Source organism: Leiobunum rupestre, chromosome 5 (assembly GCF_980474605.1).
Source record: "Leiobunum rupestre chromosome 5, qqLeiRupe1.1.hap1, whole genome shotgun sequence".
NCBI lineage: Eukaryota > Metazoa > Arthropoda > Arachnida > Opiliones > Sclerosomatidae > Leiobunum > Leiobunum rupestre.
Window position 1 is genome coordinate 58998069 of NC_143388.1, and position 21070 is coordinate 59019138.

General features: G+C 35.0%; 4 protein-coding genes across 6 annotated transcripts in view; 1 reads left to right on the forward strand and 3 right to left on the reverse strand.

The window, feature by feature from the left end:
* The window catches only part of RhoGAP15B (RhoGAP_ARAP and RA_ARAPs domain-containing protein RhoGAP15B), a 36649-nt gene extending 22471 nt beyond the window's left edge, over positions 1 to 14178 (reverse strand). Inside the window, exon 1 of the mRNA XM_090175165.1 lies at positions 14050 to 14178. The gene's annotated coding sequence lies outside the window, so the exon portion shown is untranslated. The remainder of the gene's footprint in view (positions 1 to 14049) is intronic.
* LOC149945448 (carboxypeptidase Q-like) lies at positions 11201 to 13367 on the reverse strand. The gene is made up of 4 exons (XM_090175166.1): positions 12569 to 13367; positions 12244 to 12493; positions 12070 to 12173; positions 11201 to 11995 (listed from the first exon to the last, which is right to left on the reverse strand). The coding sequence occupies exons 1-4, from the start codon at positions 13130 to 13132 to the stop codon at positions 11426 to 11428; spliced, it is 1488 nt and encodes a 495-aa protein (XP_090031292.1). The 5' UTR covers positions 13133 to 13367; the 3' UTR covers positions 11201 to 11425.
* LOC149945449 (alpha-tubulin N-acetyltransferase 1-like) lies at positions 14085 to 16431 on the forward strand. Its single transcript, XM_090175167.1, has 8 exons — positions 14085 to 14782; positions 14843 to 14891; positions 14949 to 15034; positions 15102 to 15279; positions 15344 to 15506; positions 15574 to 15670; positions 15750 to 15781; positions 15840 to 16431. Exons 1-8 carry the CDS (start codon positions 14547 to 14549, stop codon positions 15974 to 15976), a joined length of 978 nt encoding a protein of 325 aa, XP_090031293.1. The 5' UTR covers positions 14085 to 14546; the 3' UTR covers positions 15977 to 16431.
* Positions 16432 to 16469: 38 nt separating this feature from the next.
* Positions 16470 to 19746, reverse strand: fwe (calcium channel flower). 3 transcript variants are annotated; one of them, XM_090175169.1, is made up of 8 exons: positions 19552 to 19710; positions 19352 to 19485; positions 18894 to 18966; positions 18705 to 18830; positions 18535 to 18642; positions 18395 to 18464; positions 18216 to 18239; positions 16470 to 18003 (listed from the first exon to the last, which is right to left on the reverse strand). In XM_090175169.1, exons 2-8 carry the CDS (start codon positions 19455 to 19457, stop codon positions 17842 to 17844), a joined length of 669 nt encoding a protein of 222 aa, XP_090031295.1. In that variant the 5' UTR covers positions 19458 to 19485; positions 19552 to 19710; the 3' UTR covers positions 16470 to 17841. The 3 variants fall into 3 exon arrangements, with proteins under 3 accessions (XP_090031295.1, XP_090031297.1, XP_090031296.1); XM_090175171.1 differs by having other exon boundaries at positions 19544 to 19684; XM_090175170.1 differs by having other exon boundaries at positions 16471 to 18003; positions 19613 to 19746.
* Positions 19747 to 21070: the final 1324 nt, after the last annotated feature.

Sequence of the window (21070 nt, forward strand, 5' to 3'; positions counted from 1 at the left end):
GGGTGGATTTAGCGCTGTACTTTCGCCAGTCGTTTGCTTGAATCAACACTGCCTTTCGATTCAAACTTAGGGTTGATAGGCTTATGATTAAACTTAATTACATTCGTATTACGCCGTGTTAAACTAACTTGTCTATAATAGTTTTGGATGGTGGAACGCAGGAATCCATATCTCTACTGGGAATGCTTATCCTTCCGTATCGCGTATGGTAAGATTACTCTGACGGCTTTGGCCCCGCCTACGAGAGAAAAAAATCCCCTTTGCGCGCCCTCCCCTCTCACGTTGTTGTTTGTTAGTGACGTCAAAAAAACCGTCAGCCAAAGCGAGACGAAAATCTGCCGCGATAAGCAATCCAAGTAGAAGTATGGATTCCTGGTGGAACTGAAAAATGGTGACCGAGGAAAGTCGCGTAGTACAAACTTATGTTTAGACCACTATTTCCACTTGGTCAGGTCAAAACTAAGCGTTTTATCAGAAGGAGATAAAGGGGAAGGATGGCACTGCCCATATGCTATAATGCTTTACGAGTGTAACAACAGTTCGACCAACCTCGAATTTCGTGATTTTTTCTAATTGGCTGACAAGCGTATGCCGTAATGATGACAAACGATGTCGTCAGAAACGTGACTCACTGACGTCGCGAAAGACGCGAAAATAGATTGCTATGGCGGCGAATCTTAGTAAATCTGTTCAAGTTGATTTAATTTCGCGGGGTAAAAGGTTTAAATCTACCCAAGTTAATATAAAGCCAAGTCAAGTTAAATGTTTAAGTAAATACCGTTCAGGAAAGCGATAGTAAAAAGAGGGAACTAAACGATTCGGTAAGCCTTGTTTAATAACTAATTTTCTAACTTTGATGCTAACCCAAACTAGTCCTTAGTTTCCGGTTTTAATAATTTAATTATAAACAAATACTACTTTAAAAGGTAATAGTCAAAACTGTTAATAGTTTTAATTAAAATCTGAGATAAAATACATACCTCCAGCTTTCCAAACAAACAAAGTCTACATCGTCCAGTTACTCGAGTCGACTTAAGCAGACAACAAGGCGGAATTGTACCGCGGAGATCTCTCGGGACTACGTTTATCTTTGGGAGTAAATTGGTTTGAAAAAGTGTGTACTCCCGCCATATTTTCGCGCCTTTTAGAGGTTGGTCGGACTGCCGTTACAGTAGAGAACCCTGGTGTCATCCTTCCCCTTTATCTCCTTCTGGTTTTATCTTGTACAAAGATCTTCCAAATTTTAAAAATAATTTTTTTTAAAAACTATTTATCTTTAAAATGTTAAGTTACATTTTATCACAAGTAACATAATAAACATAAGTACTTATTGCTAGTTTTCTTAATCTTTTCTCGATACTGACACTTTCACCCAGCTCTGTCTTGGACTTGTAACCAACTGCGAATTATATGTTATCGTTCTTGGTAGTAGCAAAAGTGACATAGTTACAAAAAATATGCAAGTTCCTATACTTTTCAATGCTAATTATCGAAGCTCTCACCAGGCGACACTTTTACTTTGAATGTAGCATTCATTTCAAAAACGATTATATTGACACAATTTTGGTAATTATATCACTTTTGGTAGTATATTTCGCCTTGGACATATTTAGATTTCTTACACTTGATTTCGCAATAACATGTTTTCCTAATTATACGGCTTAAAAAAGCCGTAGACTATGCACCACTTGTTTGTAACGTAACTAGCGCCATTTAGTTCAAGATTCTGTGAAATAGGTGGCCCAGTGGCGTAGCTAGGAAAATTCGGCCCCAATGCAAGATAAGAAAATGGGCCCCTGTGACATGTCAATTTTTGCGCGTTCCAATGCACGCGATTGGGTGCGTTAGCCTATTTACGTCACTGGCTTCCAATATCGTGATAATGACATCACGGTAATATTATCATTAAAATATACATGTATACGGCGTTGTTTCGTGAGACAGCCGATCGGACAGTCGACTAAGTAAACGTTTATGGGCCCCATTACTGAGGTGGCCGAAATGTGAACTTAGGTGATACAACAAACAATGTAAAGTTACGGCGGCGACTGAATGTCAAACCATAATTTGTGTTAGAAATCAACATAATCAAATTAATCATAAAGTGAATCGAGGGGCAGGTGACTTCCTTGATTAACGACGCACCCCTCAAAAGATTAAATCCGATTTAATCGTGATTAGTTTGATTAAATTCAAGTTAATCACGATTAAGTTGATTAAATTCAAGTTAATCACGATTAAGTTGATTAAATCACGTTTAATCATGATTAGAATGTTTAAATCTGATTTAATCATGATTAAATGATTAAATCTGATTAAAATGATTAAATCTGTTTAAAATGATTAAATCCTGTTTAAAAAAATTATATCGTGATTAGTATGATTAAATCGTACTTTAGTTTTGATTTTAATGATAAATTCTCGATTCGACCGATTATATTGATTAAATCGTGATTAAAATGATTAAATCGTGATTAAAATGATTAAATCGTGATTAAAATGATTAAATCTAATTAAAATGATTAAATCTAATTAAAATGATTAAATCTAATTAAAATGATTAAATCTAATTAAAATGATTAAATCTAATTAAAATGATTAAATCTAATTAAAATGATTAAATCTAATTAAAATGATTTAATCTAATTAAAATGATTAAATCTAATTAAAATGATTAAATCTAATTAAAATGATTAAATCTAATTAAAAAGATTTGATCATGATTAGAATGATTAAATCTCGTTTAAATGATTAAATCCTGATTAAAAAGATTAGATCATGATTAATATGATTAAATCTCGTTTAAATCGTGATTAGATTTTTTAATCTTGATTACCCTGATTTAATCACGATAACCCTGATTTAATCATTTTACTATGATTAAGTGAATCACTTGGAAGCTGTTAAAAAACGGTCTCTTCAAGTTCGAAAGGACGAAGTGGTTGCCAGACCATTGTTTAACCTCAATATAATACGTTTTAACTAAAATGTCGTGTTTATATCTTTTTGGGTGAAATGGAATTGGGTGAAAATTAGTTTGGGAGAAATGATTTTGGGTGAAATGGGACTAAATCAACATTAATATGGAACTTTCAAATTTTGGCATTTCCATAGTGAAACATTCGGGTTTTGTCCCTATTGTTATTTTGTTAGATAGCACCACCTCTTCGCCCCCCCCCCCTCACCCTCCTAGCATCGCAATAAGCCCAAAACGGGGAGGAGAAAATCAGCCCTTTCTCCTTTTAAAAACCGTAGCGAGGAGGTTTGAATGACAATGGTAGCTCCAAAGTATTCTTATCTTTTTAACACTTCGCAGGTGTTCATGTAGGGGTAAAAAGGGGGTAAACACACCTTAATTTTTAAATGGCCCAAAAGAGAAAGCTTGGATTTTTTGTTCCGTAAGGTTGCCCTGGATTTTTTTCAAGGTAAACCTTTGTACATATAATTAAAATAATGTTACGGCCTATTCAGGCGTCAACGAACAAACGATATTTAAATCTTGACAAACCAAGAATATATTTATTTATACAGAGAATGACTATGTCGCGACGATCCAACAGCGTGCCCAGTGATGCCAAGTAGCAAAAATTAAATTTCCGGAAATTTCCCTCACAGGGCCTTAAACTTTCCCTTTTTAACCCAAATTTTCCCTAGTTTTTCCAAAACCTTAAGAACAATTTTTTTTTTTAAATAGAGCTAATACCCAAGGCACCACCTTCGACCACATAAGCAATGTTGCTTGTGCGTGATCAAGTAAAATTTTTTTCTTTATTGGCCTTCAGAAAGTTATATTGAATACTACATAGGGCCTTCTACCAGGCCTGTTTAGGGGGGGGGGGGGGCGCTAGGGGATGCTCAGCACCCCCAAATGAATTCTTGAGCTTGGATTAATAATAGTAGTTCCTACATGGATATATCACTTGAAAAAAGCTGACCAACAAATGGCTTTTGGGTGGCGGAGTGGTTAGCACTTTCGCCTCGCAGCAAGAGGAGCCGGGTTCGATCCCAGCTTGTGGCACTGGGTGAAAACTCGGAATAACTCCTTCTGCGTTGAGTTTGCAAGTTCTCTCCCCACTGGTTTAAGGGGTTTTCCCCCGAGTTCTTCGGTTTCCCCTTCCATAAAAACTTGTCGAGGTTAACGGTAATAGTTAGTGTAGGGAGCTGTTGGCTCGATCTCGTGGCATGCAGGGCTGGCCACCACCCTCCTACGCATTGTAACCCGGCCACCTGAATTAATGGCTTCAAAAGTCGCTTGATGACTTAGGCCTAAGGTGGTGCCTTGGGTATTAGCCTAGCTGATTGATTTATTATTATTATAGCTTCGGCGGAGTTAGCGGAGTATTTCCGAAACTCCCGTAACTCGTAGCCTTCTACAATGTAGAACCCGTAACAAACACTTCGCAAATGCACGCGGAACTATAGAGTGATATATCCAGGTAGAAACTACTATCCAAGGCATCACTGAGCGTGCTCTTAAATCGCCTCGAAAGACGTATCATTTTCGAGAACCAATGAGATACCGGGCCGATTTGATTGACATATAAGGGGTGGAGTCTACTGGGAGAGCGTGAAGTGGGTTGAGATAGCCATTCTCTCGAAGTATAAATAAATATATTCTTGACAGACGTAAAGTAAAATTGCATTTATCCACTTTCTTAGACGGTTATCAACCCTCGCAAATTTCTGCAAATTAGCTTGAAACGCTAATTATCTTTTTTTTGTCGACGGTGTAGACGTAAATTGCTCGTGAACTATTCGCAACCCTGACGCGTCATTGGGTTAATCTCTAAAACGGTGCCTTAAATTAGGAAATACAATGGGTGGGAAACCGCTTGGGAGTTCTGGCGAGAGCAGGGGCCAGTACATGTTGACGGCGTTGCCTGCCTGCCTTTGACAGCGCTTTTAGGTTATAATGGTGGGATTACGGGATGAGTTCATTACGGTTTCGTAACGGCCATGAACCGCGTTCGTTGATTTATATCAGCTGATATAAAAAAACTTAAATTATTAACTTCGCTTCCTTATTTGTGTTTGCAAACAAGACTGAACTGATTACATGCTTAGGTTCATCATATATTTTATTTCCGTATTCGCATAGACCCGTTCGCAAATTGCTTGCGGAAAACAAAGATTTCGACTTTCGAGCGAAGCCTAGAGAAGTTCAATTTTAATGCTTTTATTCATACTAGGTGGCGCCATCTCTAAGACTTCGGATATTTTACAATAGAGTAATATCGGCGTGACGTATGTCGACGTCACCCATGCTTTTTCCCATAGATAAAAAACTGCCCTCAAAATGGCGGCCATAGCCCAAAGCTACAGAGTGATACTACTCTATTGGTATCTAATGGCGTTACTGCAGTGAAAGTATATTTTCCCTTGCCAAATCTTAAGCAGGGTTAGACAAAAACTGTTTTTTTTGTTTAAAAAACCAAAATAACCGTTTTTTTTGGATAATTCGTTTTTTTTTTGGTTTAAACCAGGTTTTATTAAAACGCTAGTTTATAGTACTTTTAAACAAGTTTTTCGCTTGTGTTAATTCTTTTAACTGTAGATACTGTTCTTTATTAACTAAAATTTAATTTGAGTTTGAAAAAATTAAAGTACCAAAAAATATTCCCAGATTAAAAAATTAACTTTTTATTTATTTTCTGTGAATATTCTTACAGGACTTGTTAAATACTTTAATGATTTCTCTGTGCCTAGTCTATTATTATTAGCCAATAAACAACTATAGAACAGCAGTATAGGTACTTGGCAGTGCTACGTCACAGTTTTTTTCAATAGTTTTTATCCTGGGGATAAAAGCTATACCAGAATGGCGGCCATGGCCAAGGTACGGCGTGACGTCATGCTGCCAAGTCCCTATTGTTTTAAAATTTGTAGTTCTAGATTGAGTTTCGGTTTTGAATTTTACAAAAGTTTTGTCAGAAGCGAAGTTTTAGTTTCGATTATATACAAATCTTTTGGCCAAGAAGATGTTTTAGTTTTAGTGTAAGTATTTTGTTAAGAAAATGTACAAATAATTGGGAATAATTTCGTAGCAAAGCTTAAAAAAAACACTTGGTTCAAGCTATCCAATCCTGATGTTAAGCATTTAAATTTAGTGTTTTGTTTTTCTGTTTCAATATCTATCGAAAGGTAAAATAATATGAAGCTTTCTTTGGTCCTTCCTTCATATGCTCAAAGGATACAACGCCTCAGTATTTTATTGTACGTTAAAGGCTTAAAATATCCGATTGCAACAACTGTAAAGTCATTTCCGCTTCGGATTCACCAGATAAATGACTCATCGAAATAGGACGAGCAAAACACAATTCATTTTAGACGCTATTTAACCCGGAAAATGATTTGGTTCCGCCTTAACAAACCTTGGCATTAATTAATAACGTAGTTCAGGATCATATTCCACCCTTTAAAGGCACGTCCTATTGCGTTCAACAGGAATCCATACCTCTACTTGGAATGCTTATCGCGGCAGATTTTCGTCTCGGTGTGGCTGACGGTTTTTTTTGACGTCACTATGTTAACTTAAAGCTGGTTTCACACTCGACGGAAAATCAGCAGCGTAAAGTTGAACGTTAGCGGTATATCAAATGGGAATCAATTTTCATCTCGGCGTTTATTATCGTCTTTCCGGCATATTTTCCGTCGAGTGTGAAACCAGCTTTACAAACAACAGCGTGAGAGGGGAGCGCGTAGGCGGGGCCAAAGCCGTCAGAGTGTTCTTACCATACGCGATACGGCAGGATAAGCATTCCAAATAGAGAAATGGATTTTTAGAGCAGCGCCACTGTGTCCGATATACGAATGATTTCCACACAAATATTAAGTCTAAACTATGTATTTGGGTGCAAACGTTTCGCGATTCTCTCGGCAGGAGCGCTGGTGGGAAATGCCATTTGAAAAATGCGGTTTTTGCTTACGATTCGGGTCTAGTATTTTATTCGTCACAAGATGGGCACTTTCCTAAGGCCTGGAAAGTCAAATGGCCGGAAATTGGTTTTACTTTATTTTTAAAGGGATAATGAAATCGGAAAATACAGTACCTTCAAACTATTCAGCTTCCAAAACTACATATTTTTTCAATTTACAGTCATTAGAAAAAATTTAAACTCAAATTTTAAGAAAATAAAAACTACGCCGAAAAAAGCAGACGGCGCCAACGCGAAATCGCCGTGTGTTTTGAAAATCCCGGAATCTGTACGGGCGACCAATGAGAGGCGACTTTTGAAGTTAAAACGTCGCCTCTCATTGGGCGATATTTAATATTATGGTTATTGTGATTATAGAAGTCTAATATTTTCGGTTTATGAATTTCTGGAAATAGGGCTTTTTCAAAAATTCAGGCCAAAAATCCCACCAAATCAATGATTTCCGCTGAAAAATCCCACCAAATCAATGATTTTCGCCGAAAAATCCCTTTATCCCACACTAGTACAGCCCAAAAAATCGCCAAAAATCCCACAATGTGGGATTTATCCCACACATTGGCAACACTGAACCCAACGCAGATGTTCGGAATAACCAAGTGAAAATAAAACTAACATTTTAGCAGACGACAGATGAATCATGAATTTGATTTTTCTTAAACAGGGCTAGACATAAGTATTCTTCCTATTAAACCAGAAGAAAATAGGGGGAAGTACGCTTCTAGTCAGCTTTGGAAAGGCGTCACTTTTCACGAATTTTCGCGCCAAAACGGTTTGGCGGGAAATCGCGGATGAATACATCGTTTAAAAAGTCATTTTTCTTAAATTGAACAATTGTAACATATTGCCCTTCTCATTCTCTGCTATTTGAGCTAAGGCGTATTTGCTTTCGTCGATTATAGCCGTGTTGAATCAAAACAAAAGTAGGACTACTTTTTCAGTTTGGTTTATTATGCGTAAAAAGGCGTTTTCGTGGGTCACACGACGACTTCTACAGATACGTACTTCCCCTATTTTCTTCTTATTAAACGTATCAAGCTTTTCTAACACGGCCTTCGACTCCTTGGAAATTCGCAACCAAAATGAATTTAGGTGGCGCAGCGGTGCCTAGCTCTTCGAGTTAGTGCGTTACGCCTATGACCTAGTATTAAATTTGCTGGAGTTAAATTACATTATTAAACGATGGAAAAATACACTAAAACGCGAATAACGTTAGGTTTTGAGTTTTGTAATCTTGTGCCACGTATTTTAGGTACATTTTAGCCCGAAAGATCAAAGAAAATTGAGAAAGTGAAACACGAGTACGATGGTAATTTACCACAGTAAATTACCCTGATAATTTACCACAGTAAATTACCCTCGTAATTTACCACAGTAAATTACCCTGGTAATTACCACTAATTACCATTTTCGTAATTTACCTGAGAAAATTGTAAATTAAAATTACTGTTACCAGGGTAAATTACCGATTCGTATCACTACACCTTCCACTCCTGGGGCTTTATATTCTTTGCCCTGACCTTACGCTCGCCTCAGATCCTTACCAAGTTCTGGACTTCTAGGCTTAAGCCTACTCAACCTATTGCTTATTCCGCTATTTTATATCTGAGAGTTGAGCTACGTGTCGAAACTAAAGGAGTTGTGTGAACAACGGACCAATAATTTAAAGAGACTCACTGCTCTCGATATTTTGATCCGGTAGGCGTGATCTAAATCGGAAGGTACATCAGCCGCTTGGAAGCGTCTCAAGAATTCTGTTCAACTATCACTGCGAGTTGGGGCTTAGGAGACAGTACGTGCGATAAAGCTAGGTTAGGCTTAGTTCATTAAATTTTTTAGGCTTAGAAATAAAATGGATTCCAATAAATTTGATTAAAAAACCTCAGCCATACGCGGCTTATTGGTTATTTTTACTTAACACAATGGTTAATTACCATTACTTAACTTTTAAAGGCCCAATTTAAAAAAATAAAAGGTTTAAAACTTACTAAGCCTAATCATTTTACCGAAAACAACGGCACCATTTTGTCAAAATTGAACGTGAACGCTCCAGCTTCTCTACGAAATTACGCTGGAAATCGACTTCAGCGACGCCAAGTTTGTCCACATTGAACTAAAATTACCCTTGATTTTCCTATGCCTGGTATTAACGTGTTGTTTTTAAACCCAAAACAGTGAGTCCCTTTAGATTCTTGGTCCATGTGTGAACCAGGCTAAAGAAATCGTTTTAAACCGATTCAAACCGTTTTCTACCGCTAACTAGCGCGCGTGCAGGCTCATCGCTAAGGTTTGAAATGTACAAACGTTTTTAGGTGCGTAAAGAAAAATGCATTACGATGCGCCGCAATTCTTCCCTATTGAAAACCACCGTTTAACCTTATTCCTCGGCTGAAACGCCGGTTAGGGTTTTGACGCCAATTTATGGCGTGTTCCTTTCTCGGAACACCTCTCATTCTAGCTGCCTTCATCCGCGGAAAAACGCCAGGGATGAACAGTACGTATCCAGGATCGAAGGCGGGATATTTCTTGAAGAGTGCCAACTCGCGAAAATGTCACAGATGTCCACTCCCCCTATTAACTCCTCCTACTGAGTAGTTACGTATGATTATAGGGGCAATGAACTATCATAGTCTCTGTTAGATTAAATTAAACTGGGTTCTGTCATGTTTCATCATGTAATGGAAGTTGATTGTTGCTAAGCGAAAGATGGGGCCTAACGTTCCTCAATTTACCCACGCAGAAAAAGTCTTTTCTGCAGAATTATTCCGTCAATTATTTTTGCTACTGGCTTGTTTCTATCTTATTTGTCATTAGGAAATATTTACAGACTTTTTATCAGCTTTAAAATTAACGAAATCACTTAAAGGGAGTATCAACTTTCATTCTTATTGTGGATCAACGAGTTTCATATTTCTGCCACCAGGTATAACATAATATAGGGGTGATTGGCGCTAGTTATGATAAATACAAGTCGTAGCGCCTGTTAGCAGACGCTTTTTGAATTTAGTTCATACTCCCTTTAATAGGAACACTTTTTTCGACACTGACACTCACCGTTCTGAAATTCTTCACCAATAGTTCTATTTATAAAGAAATATATGGCCTTATTGTTTTAATGTGGCTCTTACGGCACAGTCTCTTACTTAAATTACAAGTCTACGAGTGCGCGCTACAGTCGCGAGAAAAATAGATTTTTTATCTATTTTTCTCGCGCGCGTGGAAAGAATATACTAACACAAAGCTTTGTCTTGTGACATAAGAACAACATTTTAACAAGCTGGTCAAGACCACCTTTTAATTTATAAAATCCACTATAATATTGCATGGCGATCGCTATTATACTGTGGCGTAGCTGATGGTCCGCAGGGCCCGCGGGGAGCTCCGAGCTTCAGGGGGCCATGCTCAACATAAAAAAAATTGAAAAAGGGGCCTCCCATTGTCGCTATACAGTAGACATCTTTTACGTTCGGGCTTCCGTTAAAATTAAACAGTCTACTACAATACTGATGAGCCCCAAAAGGGTCTACTGTTGGAATCTCTGGCTGAAATGTTAATTTTTGATTCAATTATCTTAACGTTGGATTTTAACGCCAGCCCGAGCATAAAAGATAACTGCTGTATAGCGACCGCCATGCAATAATTGGTGAAGAATTTCACTATTAATTGCAATGGACTGCTCACAATCATATGGATGCATATTAACAATATGTTATGGGTTATTCAATTAATGGATTTCCTAGATCATGGAAAAATATAAAGATAAACTAAATGAAATTCGACCCGAATTTCTCAAACAATCCCGTGAACCTTTAAGGCGTCACTGATCACGGACAGTAGATACTGTCCTTGCACTGATTCACTTATTTCACTATGATACCAGTGGGAAAATGGGGCTGACGAAAGCTGCAGTGGTTGCATGACCAAGGGATTTGTTTGCAGCCATGGATGATCCTGCTTGTGCACTCTCTTTCTATTCATAATGTTGCTTCACGTGTGAAAAAGGATCTGATTTTGACCACATTACTGTCACCCCCATGCTTCTACGTCACGGGTCTGCATATTTCACAACAAGACTCCTTACTTTTCTCCATGAGCTATTCTCTCATAGAAAATATACATAGATTTTTTGGAAAATACCTGGCATCACTGACAAAAATGGCGCGTAAGACGAGTCTCAAAGGTCACGCGTTTTTTATATTGTTATTATGTTTTCTTAAATTAGGTTTTATGATAATTATTAAAGGATATTACTTCACAACAAGGTAAAATACTGAAAATTTATATTTATTTGGCGTAAATTGAGATTTGAAACATTTTTTGTATTGAAAAAGTTTTGAAAGTTGTGTACAATATTTTGACATTGCATCATTGTTGTGGCTTGAGCTGGTGGGCTAACCCTTAACCCTTAATTATGTTATAATTTGAGTATTATTTAGTATTTAACTTAAATTGAATGGTATAAAATCGCGTGAAATGAAAATCGTTAAAGTTTATTATCTGGGTAGCATATCTTTCAAATCAGCAATTACATATGAAGTTGCTGCCCATAAGGCTGTGCATAAGTCTAGTGTATGAGGATCTTCTACTGTCATAGTATCGCCATTTGAATGGTGATAATAGAAATACTTTTCATTGTCGTTGATTAAACTAGCTCCTGGAACCCCTGCTTGCATCCATAGTGTTGTATCAGACCCTTCTTCCATGTATTGAATTTTGGAAGCATTCATGAATGCGAACTGATCCATCAAAGTTTTCATAATGCATTGGGCCTTTTCGTTCTTGCCAGAAAATGTCAATCCTCTTGGGGTGAATGTTCCAATATCAGATTCCATTACAATACTGAAATTGTCATTTTGACTTCGATGGCCATTAAAATATGCCTGTGCACCCCATAATCCTTCTTCTTCTCCAGTCCAAAGAACCGAACGCATTGTGCGCTTAGGTCTCAATCCAAGTTTCTTTATAATGGAGAGAGCTCTCCATGAAATGAAAGCACCAGCTCCGTCATCCATGGCACCTTGACCAACGTCCCAGCTGTCCAAATGACCACTTACAAGCACAACCTGTTTTAATAGAATTAACAAATAGTTTGAAACTGAAGGTACTGTGTCAATTTTCAATTTCTGTATGAACTTACTTGTTCAGGGTATAGCTGCCCTTTCAATTCTCCGACAGTGTTCCTGGACATGGCAGCTGGCAGATTCTTCGCTTCCATCTTTATTTCGATAAAAATTTCATCACCTAGACCAAAAATATTATCTTCACATTGCGGACAACTTTTTATGGTAACAAAAACTATATTTGCTTTTACCTCTTTGATCCATTCTGTGGAGCATTTCAGCATCTTCAATAGTTATGCAAGCAACTGGTATTTGTGTTACATTATCAGCATAATCTTGCCAACCTGTATGGGGGCTATTGATAGAGTATGGGGTAATAGAACGTATAAGGGCTCCAATTCCTCCCAGTTTGGCAGCTTCCTCAGCAGCATAATCTCGGTATTCAACTGTAACTCCGTAACTAACAAAGTCTTGATTGAAAACAACAATTTTTCCAGCAACCTAAAACGAGATAATATATCAGGTGAAAAGGAAATACTCTGTATGACATAATTTAATCATTATGATCAAACTTACATCTTTGCTTCGGTTCTTAAGTTCATCGAAAGATTTTACAACTATGGCATGTCCTGTAATTCCTTCAGGTGGTGTTCCAACACTACCACCAAGACCCATCATGGCCAAATTTTGAACTCTTGGCTTTATAAGTCTAGCTGATTCGTTACCTCGTACCCAGTGTGGTACAATTGCCGGTTCAGTATGCACATTTTCAACTGCGTAGGTATTCATCAGTTCCACCATGTAGTCAATAGCGTTTTCCAAGTTTTGGGAACCAGCTATCCTAGGTCCAAATTTGTCCACGAATTTTGCCAATTCATTGTATGTAACGCCTTTCTCTGGGCCATTGATAGTGTAATTAACGATATCCTTGATTACCTTTGAATACTTGGCTATTTCATCCACAATATTTTGGTCGCAATTCCCTTGGTACTGGTATTGCTCTGCCTGGTTCTCATTGCCAGTAACAACTTCAATTGGGACAAATTTTGTGGGAGTTTTATAAGGGCTTGATATACCGATTAACACAAATGATACTAAGCACATTGCGATGAATGAAACCAAAGTTATTAATGCCATCATAGTATTTTTAGTAACCCGATAATTGCTCCTATTTTTAGACTGCTTAGCTAAAGGACTAGTACCGTAACTGGTCCAATCCTTATGACTTGTGACTAAGTGATTTTCAATTTTTATAACTTATCACCGTCTTGTCAATCAAACATATAATGCAAATAGAACTATTTACTAAAAAAGATTTCAAATAGCCGGTTTTCTTAGCAAGAACAGAAATAATCTACGTACTCTACCCTTCTGTTCAGTATTGCAAACTGTTAAAATCCAAATAAACGTAGATTGATAACATTATAGCTTCATATTAAATATGCTAGTGTGACCTGCAAATATGTAGGCTCTGATAAGATAAGATTATCTTATTTTGAAATACTACTTTGAGCTTATTTAAGAGATTGTGTGACATTTTAAAAGTTGGGGTACTTTTTTTGGAAAATTTTTAGTGACATGCCAAATACTTAAGTTAGCATTGGTAATTATCAAAATTTTGGGAAATGGAATAAAATCTTTGTCAAATATGAGAGGGTAATTGTGAAGGTATTTGCTGAAAAAGCATATTTAGATTGTGGATTTTCAAATTATCTCTGTATACAAATGGTTTATAGGATCAGAAGAACATATTATATCTTTTGGAGAGCTGGAAATATTTACCTATGTAGGCTCTCTCTGATTTTATTATTAAAGAAATGCTTTATATAGTGGTTTTCTTAAACTATGACACCAAAAATATGGTTTATCAAATAGTAAATATCCCTACACACTATTAATTTTTAGCTTTTACATGGGTAGTCAGACTCGAGAGTAATTAACAGACCCTTTGAACAGACCACCTTATTCCATCTAGAACACCATAACTGCCTTTTTGCCATCAAGCTGTCATGGTAAAGACAACACAAACAGATAGAAATTAAATTATTTCTACTTACTGTAGAAGATTTTAATTTTCTTTTAATTAAAATATTTATCAAAGTTTATGAAAAAAACACACCACTTGTAATTTTTTGAACAAACATATTTTTAATTTATTTTAAAATAAGAAAATATATAATGAAATGATGTGACCAGTGAAAGCCCCATAGCTACTAGGAGTAGGACCATGGTTTGTTTACATTTTATCTTGATACTATGGCGGTATCTAGTGGTAACCCAGATACTTGACAACCTTGAAGACAAGTTGACCTTGTAATTTTAATGCGAGCCACGAATGCACAGTGATATCACAAGTTGTCTATCACTAATTTAAGCTTTTATAGCCTATAATTAGGTATCCTTATTTATAAAATAACTTCTCCAGTTTTCAAGATCTTCTAAAAGCATTTTATCATAGATTCATTAATTTTAAAAGCCCACATGTATTTATATTTTGCATTCTGACAAGTGCAAGGCCTACTATCTGTCAAACGTTGATTTTTATGGCCTATACATGGAATTCCCTTTCGAAATTGGGCCTATACTGAAAGGAGATAGTTCCATATGTGTTGTTCATAATACTCTCGAAGCAGTTAACTTGGATGACTTACCAGCTCAAAATATTAAGACAAGCAAGGAAGAAAATCCTAACAATGATGCTAGACGGTCTTGTTGCCTTAATCCTATAACACATTCGTTATTTGGATCTCCTGCTGCAGAAAATGGTTGCAATGGAGAGAAAAATGACTGGTATTATTTTGCTTATTGTTCACAATTTATATAGTTTTTAATGGCATATCCCTATAATAGTGATCTCTTGTGTATTGTTATTGACAAAGTTGGAGAAGCATCGGCTAAGGTTAGTTTTATCAGAATAACAAAACTAGTTAACTAATGATTTTCATCATTGGTATAGGCGCAATCATTGCACATACCAATAACAACGGCGCACAAGCTGAAAATATCAGATCATATTTTGTATATTATGAAAGATTCTGAAAGGTACGCTTATTACCCTTAAATTTGGGAATATCTGTGTATAATATTCTTATCCTTTTCACCTAATAAGTTACGATGGTAAAGGATGTGTGGTTGGAATTTTAAAAGTTGGGAGGAAAAAGTTATTTATTGTTGATGAAATTGGCAAATTTCACGAGGTAAACCCTTTATGCATTTTGGATTTTTACGTCCATGAATCTCGGCAACGTATGGGTTGTGGAAAACAGTTGTTTGAGGCTTTTCTTAAAGTAAATATAACATTTTAATGTTTTAAACTCGTTAACTATGTTGACGTGGACTATATACACGTAGGTTGAAAACATATCTCCTCAAGAACTGGCCATTGATAGGCCCTCACCTAAGTTTCTGGGTTTTTTGATAAAGCATTACAGTTTGGAGAAAACCATACCACAAACTAATAGATTTGTGGTTTTCTCCGGATTTTTTGATAAAATTATCTCCAAAACACTCGAAGGTAATAGTAATTTTACCTTATTGTGTTTTGTGCGATTTTAAACTTCTTATCTATTTCAAATTCTAAGCTCCACCTCGAACAAATCAAAGACACAGTTTTGCAGGAGTTGAATATAGGTGCAAAAATCAGAACGGAAGACCACATTCATTAGGGGGAATTGAAGGGTAAGCTAAATGCTTCCGTTCTTGGGTTTGAAATTGAACATCACAATCACTAATATGTTATTTTCTGCATATTCTTTAGCTGTTTCTCACAAAATGAAAAAATTGCTGAAGGTACATATATTTAACATTCTAGTTAAAATAATTGCTTGAAATTGTTTGGGTCTGTTAGATAACTCAGGCATTGGTCTGAGAGACATTAGAACATCTAAGAAAATGTCTCAAGAGTCTCAGAAGAGAAATTCTTCGTCGTGGAACGTATTCGGTGTCCCATCACATGATTATACTCAAGACCAAGATAAATCTTAGCCCATAAAATATTTTTTAGTTACATGTTGTTATATATATATATATATATATATATATATATATATATATATATCCCTGGTTCTGGAAGTCATAAAATATTCTTTAGCTAGAATAATTTAATTTTTTTAATAAAATTGCTGCAGTATTGCTATATCAAAATAGAAAATTTTCATACATATTTATAGATATATTTTTCTTTGGAAAATGTTATTTCTGCATTTATTAGAACAATGCAAGAACTTCTGTTCTTGGTAGTAAGTGATAAAAACGGGCTTTAGACTGAAGTGTAATATCAATATCAGTTATGTACTTGCGCAATTTTGGGAAGTGATACCACAGTGAGGATATTCAATTTATACCAAAGATGTAATTTTTTTTACTGTTATTTGAATTTCAAATGCTCATGCAAAATATTTTGATTGTGAAAAAACTATATAATTATTACTCTTAATAAATGTTTCACTAAGTTCCAAAAAATTCAGTCTGCTATAATTTTATAATTTATTTCACTTAATTGCCATTATACAACATCACATTTATTCAGTTTTTTAAAATTATTTAACAAAATAATACTAGCTATGTCACCAATTGAGACATCCTATTGTTTTTTTTTCTCCTAGGCTTATCTAAGTTTCAAACGGTTTTGAAGTAGTTATCACGTGACTAGTGCTATTAGTTGCGTACTTTGATCATTCCACATTAAACAACATGTAAATTGCGCTACTTTCGCTTCTTTTTACAAAACCAATTTAATTAACTTATGCATAAATTATTTTTAAGAAACAGTAAATCAACCCTATGAAATAGTTGGCTAGCTTTTTGATCAATTTGTCTTGTTGGATTGTAAGGTTGGATATGTTGTACTTGACCAAAATACCAAGCAAAAGCAAATTTACATTAACAGAAATAAGATGAAAACATACACAAAAGTGGGCTTTTTCTGTAATTATTCATCAACATTGCAAAAATGAACACTCAACTTTTTAGAAGTTAATATCATAGTAAACTTTGTTTAGAAATATATAATAGTGGTAGGGTTAGTTTTAGTTATGGATTGAAAAAATCTAAATTGAGTAAACTTAAAATTTTTATTTGAAATCAGACATGCTGAATGTTAATGTAATTTTTTACACGTTTAGTGACTCCGTGCTAAACAATTTGCAATTCATTCTGAAAATCAAGCTTATTACTCGAATTAAAACACATTTTATATAGTATTTATAACTGAAGTTTATTTGTAGTCCATAATTTAACTAATAGGCTAATTCAAATTGTAATTCAAGCTAATGATCCATTTTACAGATTAATTTGCGTACAAGTTTACAAACCACTTGCAAGTTATTCTAATAAACTGAATTTTACAAGTTTATTATAACATATTTAGAGAAAATATAACATGCACAGTGTACCACAATGGGCTGATTATTAGTTGCCTTTGGTTTCAATAAATGAATGAATTTAAGAGTATTAATCAAAAATTAGTGGGAAAAGTTAAGAATTTTTCAATACAAGACCTAAAAATATACAACGTTATTTACAATTTCCTCCCTTTTAAAAATTACAATCCAACTACCTTTTAATATTGACATTTTTGATAAATCATCTCAACTTTTGCAAAGTATTTAAGTTAAAAATAGGAAAATTTAACAATTTTGGTTACTTAAAAAAATTTATAAATGTATGGTTATGAGCTATTGAAAAATTTCTCCAGAACGAATTAGTAAAAATAGGCCTATAAAATATTTATATATATGAAAATAAGTTTATTACCCTAATACTTTTATAAGTTGGTGTACAATAGTTACGCATTTGTAACTGCATCTTTTGTATGTTTTACCATATTAAAATGATAGTAAATGAAACATTTATGATTTTCTATATCCACCCTCTATGTCATTGTAGGCGGGTGGAGCCTCCCCGGTGCTGTAACCTCCCACAAACTGATTAGCGCTGTTCACAAACTGGCCTGGGTTATTCATAAACTGGTTAGTTTGAGCTTGCACTTGATTAGCCACAAACTGGTTAGTCTGAAAATTTAAGGGTTAGTCAATTAGTGCCTTACAGCCTTGGGGTTTAGTTAAAACGCTCTAAAGGAATAATGTTAACTTATTTTTTTTAAACCCATCGAAATTTGATTTTTAAGTTATTTTTTTTACAAGTAATATTCAGAATGTTATTTGGGCCATTTTATGGTATAACACTATTCCCTTATGTTAATTAGTAAATAATTAGTGCTCACTTGCTCAGTCGCAAATTGCTGAGCCTGCATGAAATCAAATATAAAATGAAGCAAAAAAAAATTTAAAACTGGTTTATTTTATACAAGTATATGAAAAATATATTTAACACAAGTAAGGGCACTTCTGATTTTTTTTAATTAAAAATTGAAAAATAATTTAAGGTGTATACGTCCTATACCTGGGAAGTTGGGTTGCCTATCAAATTTGAGGTGCTGGCTGCTCTGGTTCTCATGATGCTCAAATCCGCCCTGTAATGTGAGAAATTCATTAAGTCCATTTAGGCATATTAAGGAAAATATGCGTCTCAAGACAACTTACTTTTTTCCTAAAGCCAAAACTCCGTATAAACTACCAGCTACAAATATTAAACCTGATCCCAAAATTGTTGAAAATCCTGGGCATGTTATAATTGGAAGAATAGCCAAGCTATGATGTGATTTTAAGTTAATTATTTTTTATTATTTTATAGGTGTTTAAGTTTAACTTACACCACGTATGCTATAGCTCTCATCCACAAGGGTTTTTGGTCAAAAAATTTCCCCGGAACTTGTGCAAAGTCCAAAAAGGGACATAAACATGGTGACTCTACTACCACAACAAATACTCCGATTAACCTAAAACAAGAGGTATATTTTAAACTATAGGTTTTTGAATTGTCACATCTGATAAATGTTTACATTTGCATTATCCCAGCTAATATACATGTTGGGTAAATGGTGACGCACGCAAATGCTCCTAATCCGATTGCAACTAAAATATCATTCAAAATTAATACTTATTAAAATGAATATACAGAAAGCTTTAATTAAATAATATTTTTCATATTACTAATTACCGTATGAAATTTTACCCCAGTAAATAAATTAATCGTGCACAAGGAACAATTTTATAGAGCAAAATATTTATGGCCTAATGTGGAATTAGAGGCTATTAACGTAAATTTTGTTCACAAAAATGTACTAAATTTATTTGTATTAAGAGTGTTGGTAAACAGTTTTGATGTTTAGCTACAGTAGGCTTCATTATTGGCTTCAGTTAAATATATTTTTTGGGTGTTTTCTTGTCTACTAATTAATCAATCTGATCTATATGGATTTGTATTTTCCTTATTAACAAAAATGTAAAAAATAATTACCTAATGGTCCTGCAGTTGCAACAAATTTAACCGTATGCTTCAGCCACCACGGAGAATCATCAGCTGGAGCTGGAGGCTTATTTTGCAGTTGGTGGGTATCCTCCATTATCACTAAGGCTTAGTTTTCAGCCTCCCTTAAAATGCGAAAATATTACTTAGAACCCTAATTGATATACAATAAGCCTATATTACTTATATACTTGATAATAACGGGTCTTGTGAAATATACAAACTAGCTTACTCATCTATTTTACAACTTACAATTTGATCTAAATATCATCAGTCAACTCAAGTATCCATTAAACCGTTTATGACGTTATCACGTGACGGTTCGACTTACGTCACACTTTATAAATAGACCGTATTTGGTATACTGTCGGTAGATGGCGGCCAAAGCACGTAGCAAGTGGTTTATGGCCAAGGTTCGTAAAAAACTGCGGTTTATGGCGCTGTTAGCAAACGAGGTTGTTTCAAAATATCTTCGTCCTCCCAGAAAATATCAAATGTGAAATATCGACCTAATTAAGAAAAAAAAACTAAAAAACGCAATAGTTTCGACTCCTGGTTTTGATTACATAAATCACCTAACTTCACATAGGAATTTCACTGCCCAAAGCTATGCTAGTGAGGCTAGGTGGCTAATTCAAGTGCACTATAATCGAGGGGTATGACACTCGTCAGAATTGTGTACGAAATTTGAAATCTTCGAATTTTTTGTTCAGATTCGAAGATTTACGCAAAATGTTTCGAATTTTTCATGATTCGAAATTTTTAAAATTTCACAGGTAAATTTATGATTCGTATAAGATACGGTCGGGATTCGAAACTTCGAGTGAAATTCGATTGTGATTTGCAGATTTGAGTTGTAATTTGATTTAAATTTGTTTTTCGGTTTTTTTGGAACGCAATTTCTTTATTTTCAAATCTCATATCATACAAATTGAAATTATGTTAAAAATATTTTTGTCTTATTCATAAAAATTATTAAATTTGGTCAACTTTTATAAAATTGTTTTTTAAAATTCAAGTAAATATTTAAGAAAATCATTTGGAAGAAGTAAGCCTTCATTTTCAAATTTAAGTATATCTTTAGAAACCGAACAGCGGTAAAATTTTAAATCAATGAAGTTATGTGATATCGAGGAAGGCTTTATGATTTGAATTTCGGAAAGGGAACTGCCTTCTAAATCAAACCAATTACAAAACACCCCAACGGCTTTCTTTGGAGGTGGAATTCTGTGAACGTACATACTGCTATAGGAAAATTCACTTTTAGTTCTGCCTGTTAAATAACAAAATTGTAGCACTCTTCCTAGGAGGTGGAAATTTTCTGATTGAAAAATGTAATAATCTCCGACGGTGATAGTTGTCATAGACTGAACTCCGCTGTTGGCCTCATGATAAGAATGATCATTTTTTATAGCAGAGCATCTCACTCTTATTGTTCTGTCGCTTGACTATGGCACGCCATCCTGGTCAAAATTAAGTTGAAATATAGGGTGATGTTTTTGAAATATAAGGTGATCTTTTGGAAATATAAGATGATGTTTTGGAAATATATGGTGATCTTTTGGAAATATAGGGTGCAAGGTGATTTTAAAATAGCGACGCTATCGCCATCTCTCGCTTTTGCTTTAAAACTATTATTTGCAGTGCTACCGCTCACTTATCATGAAATCGGGGAATGCGACCCTCCTGGTGTTTCGAGAAAAGATAGGT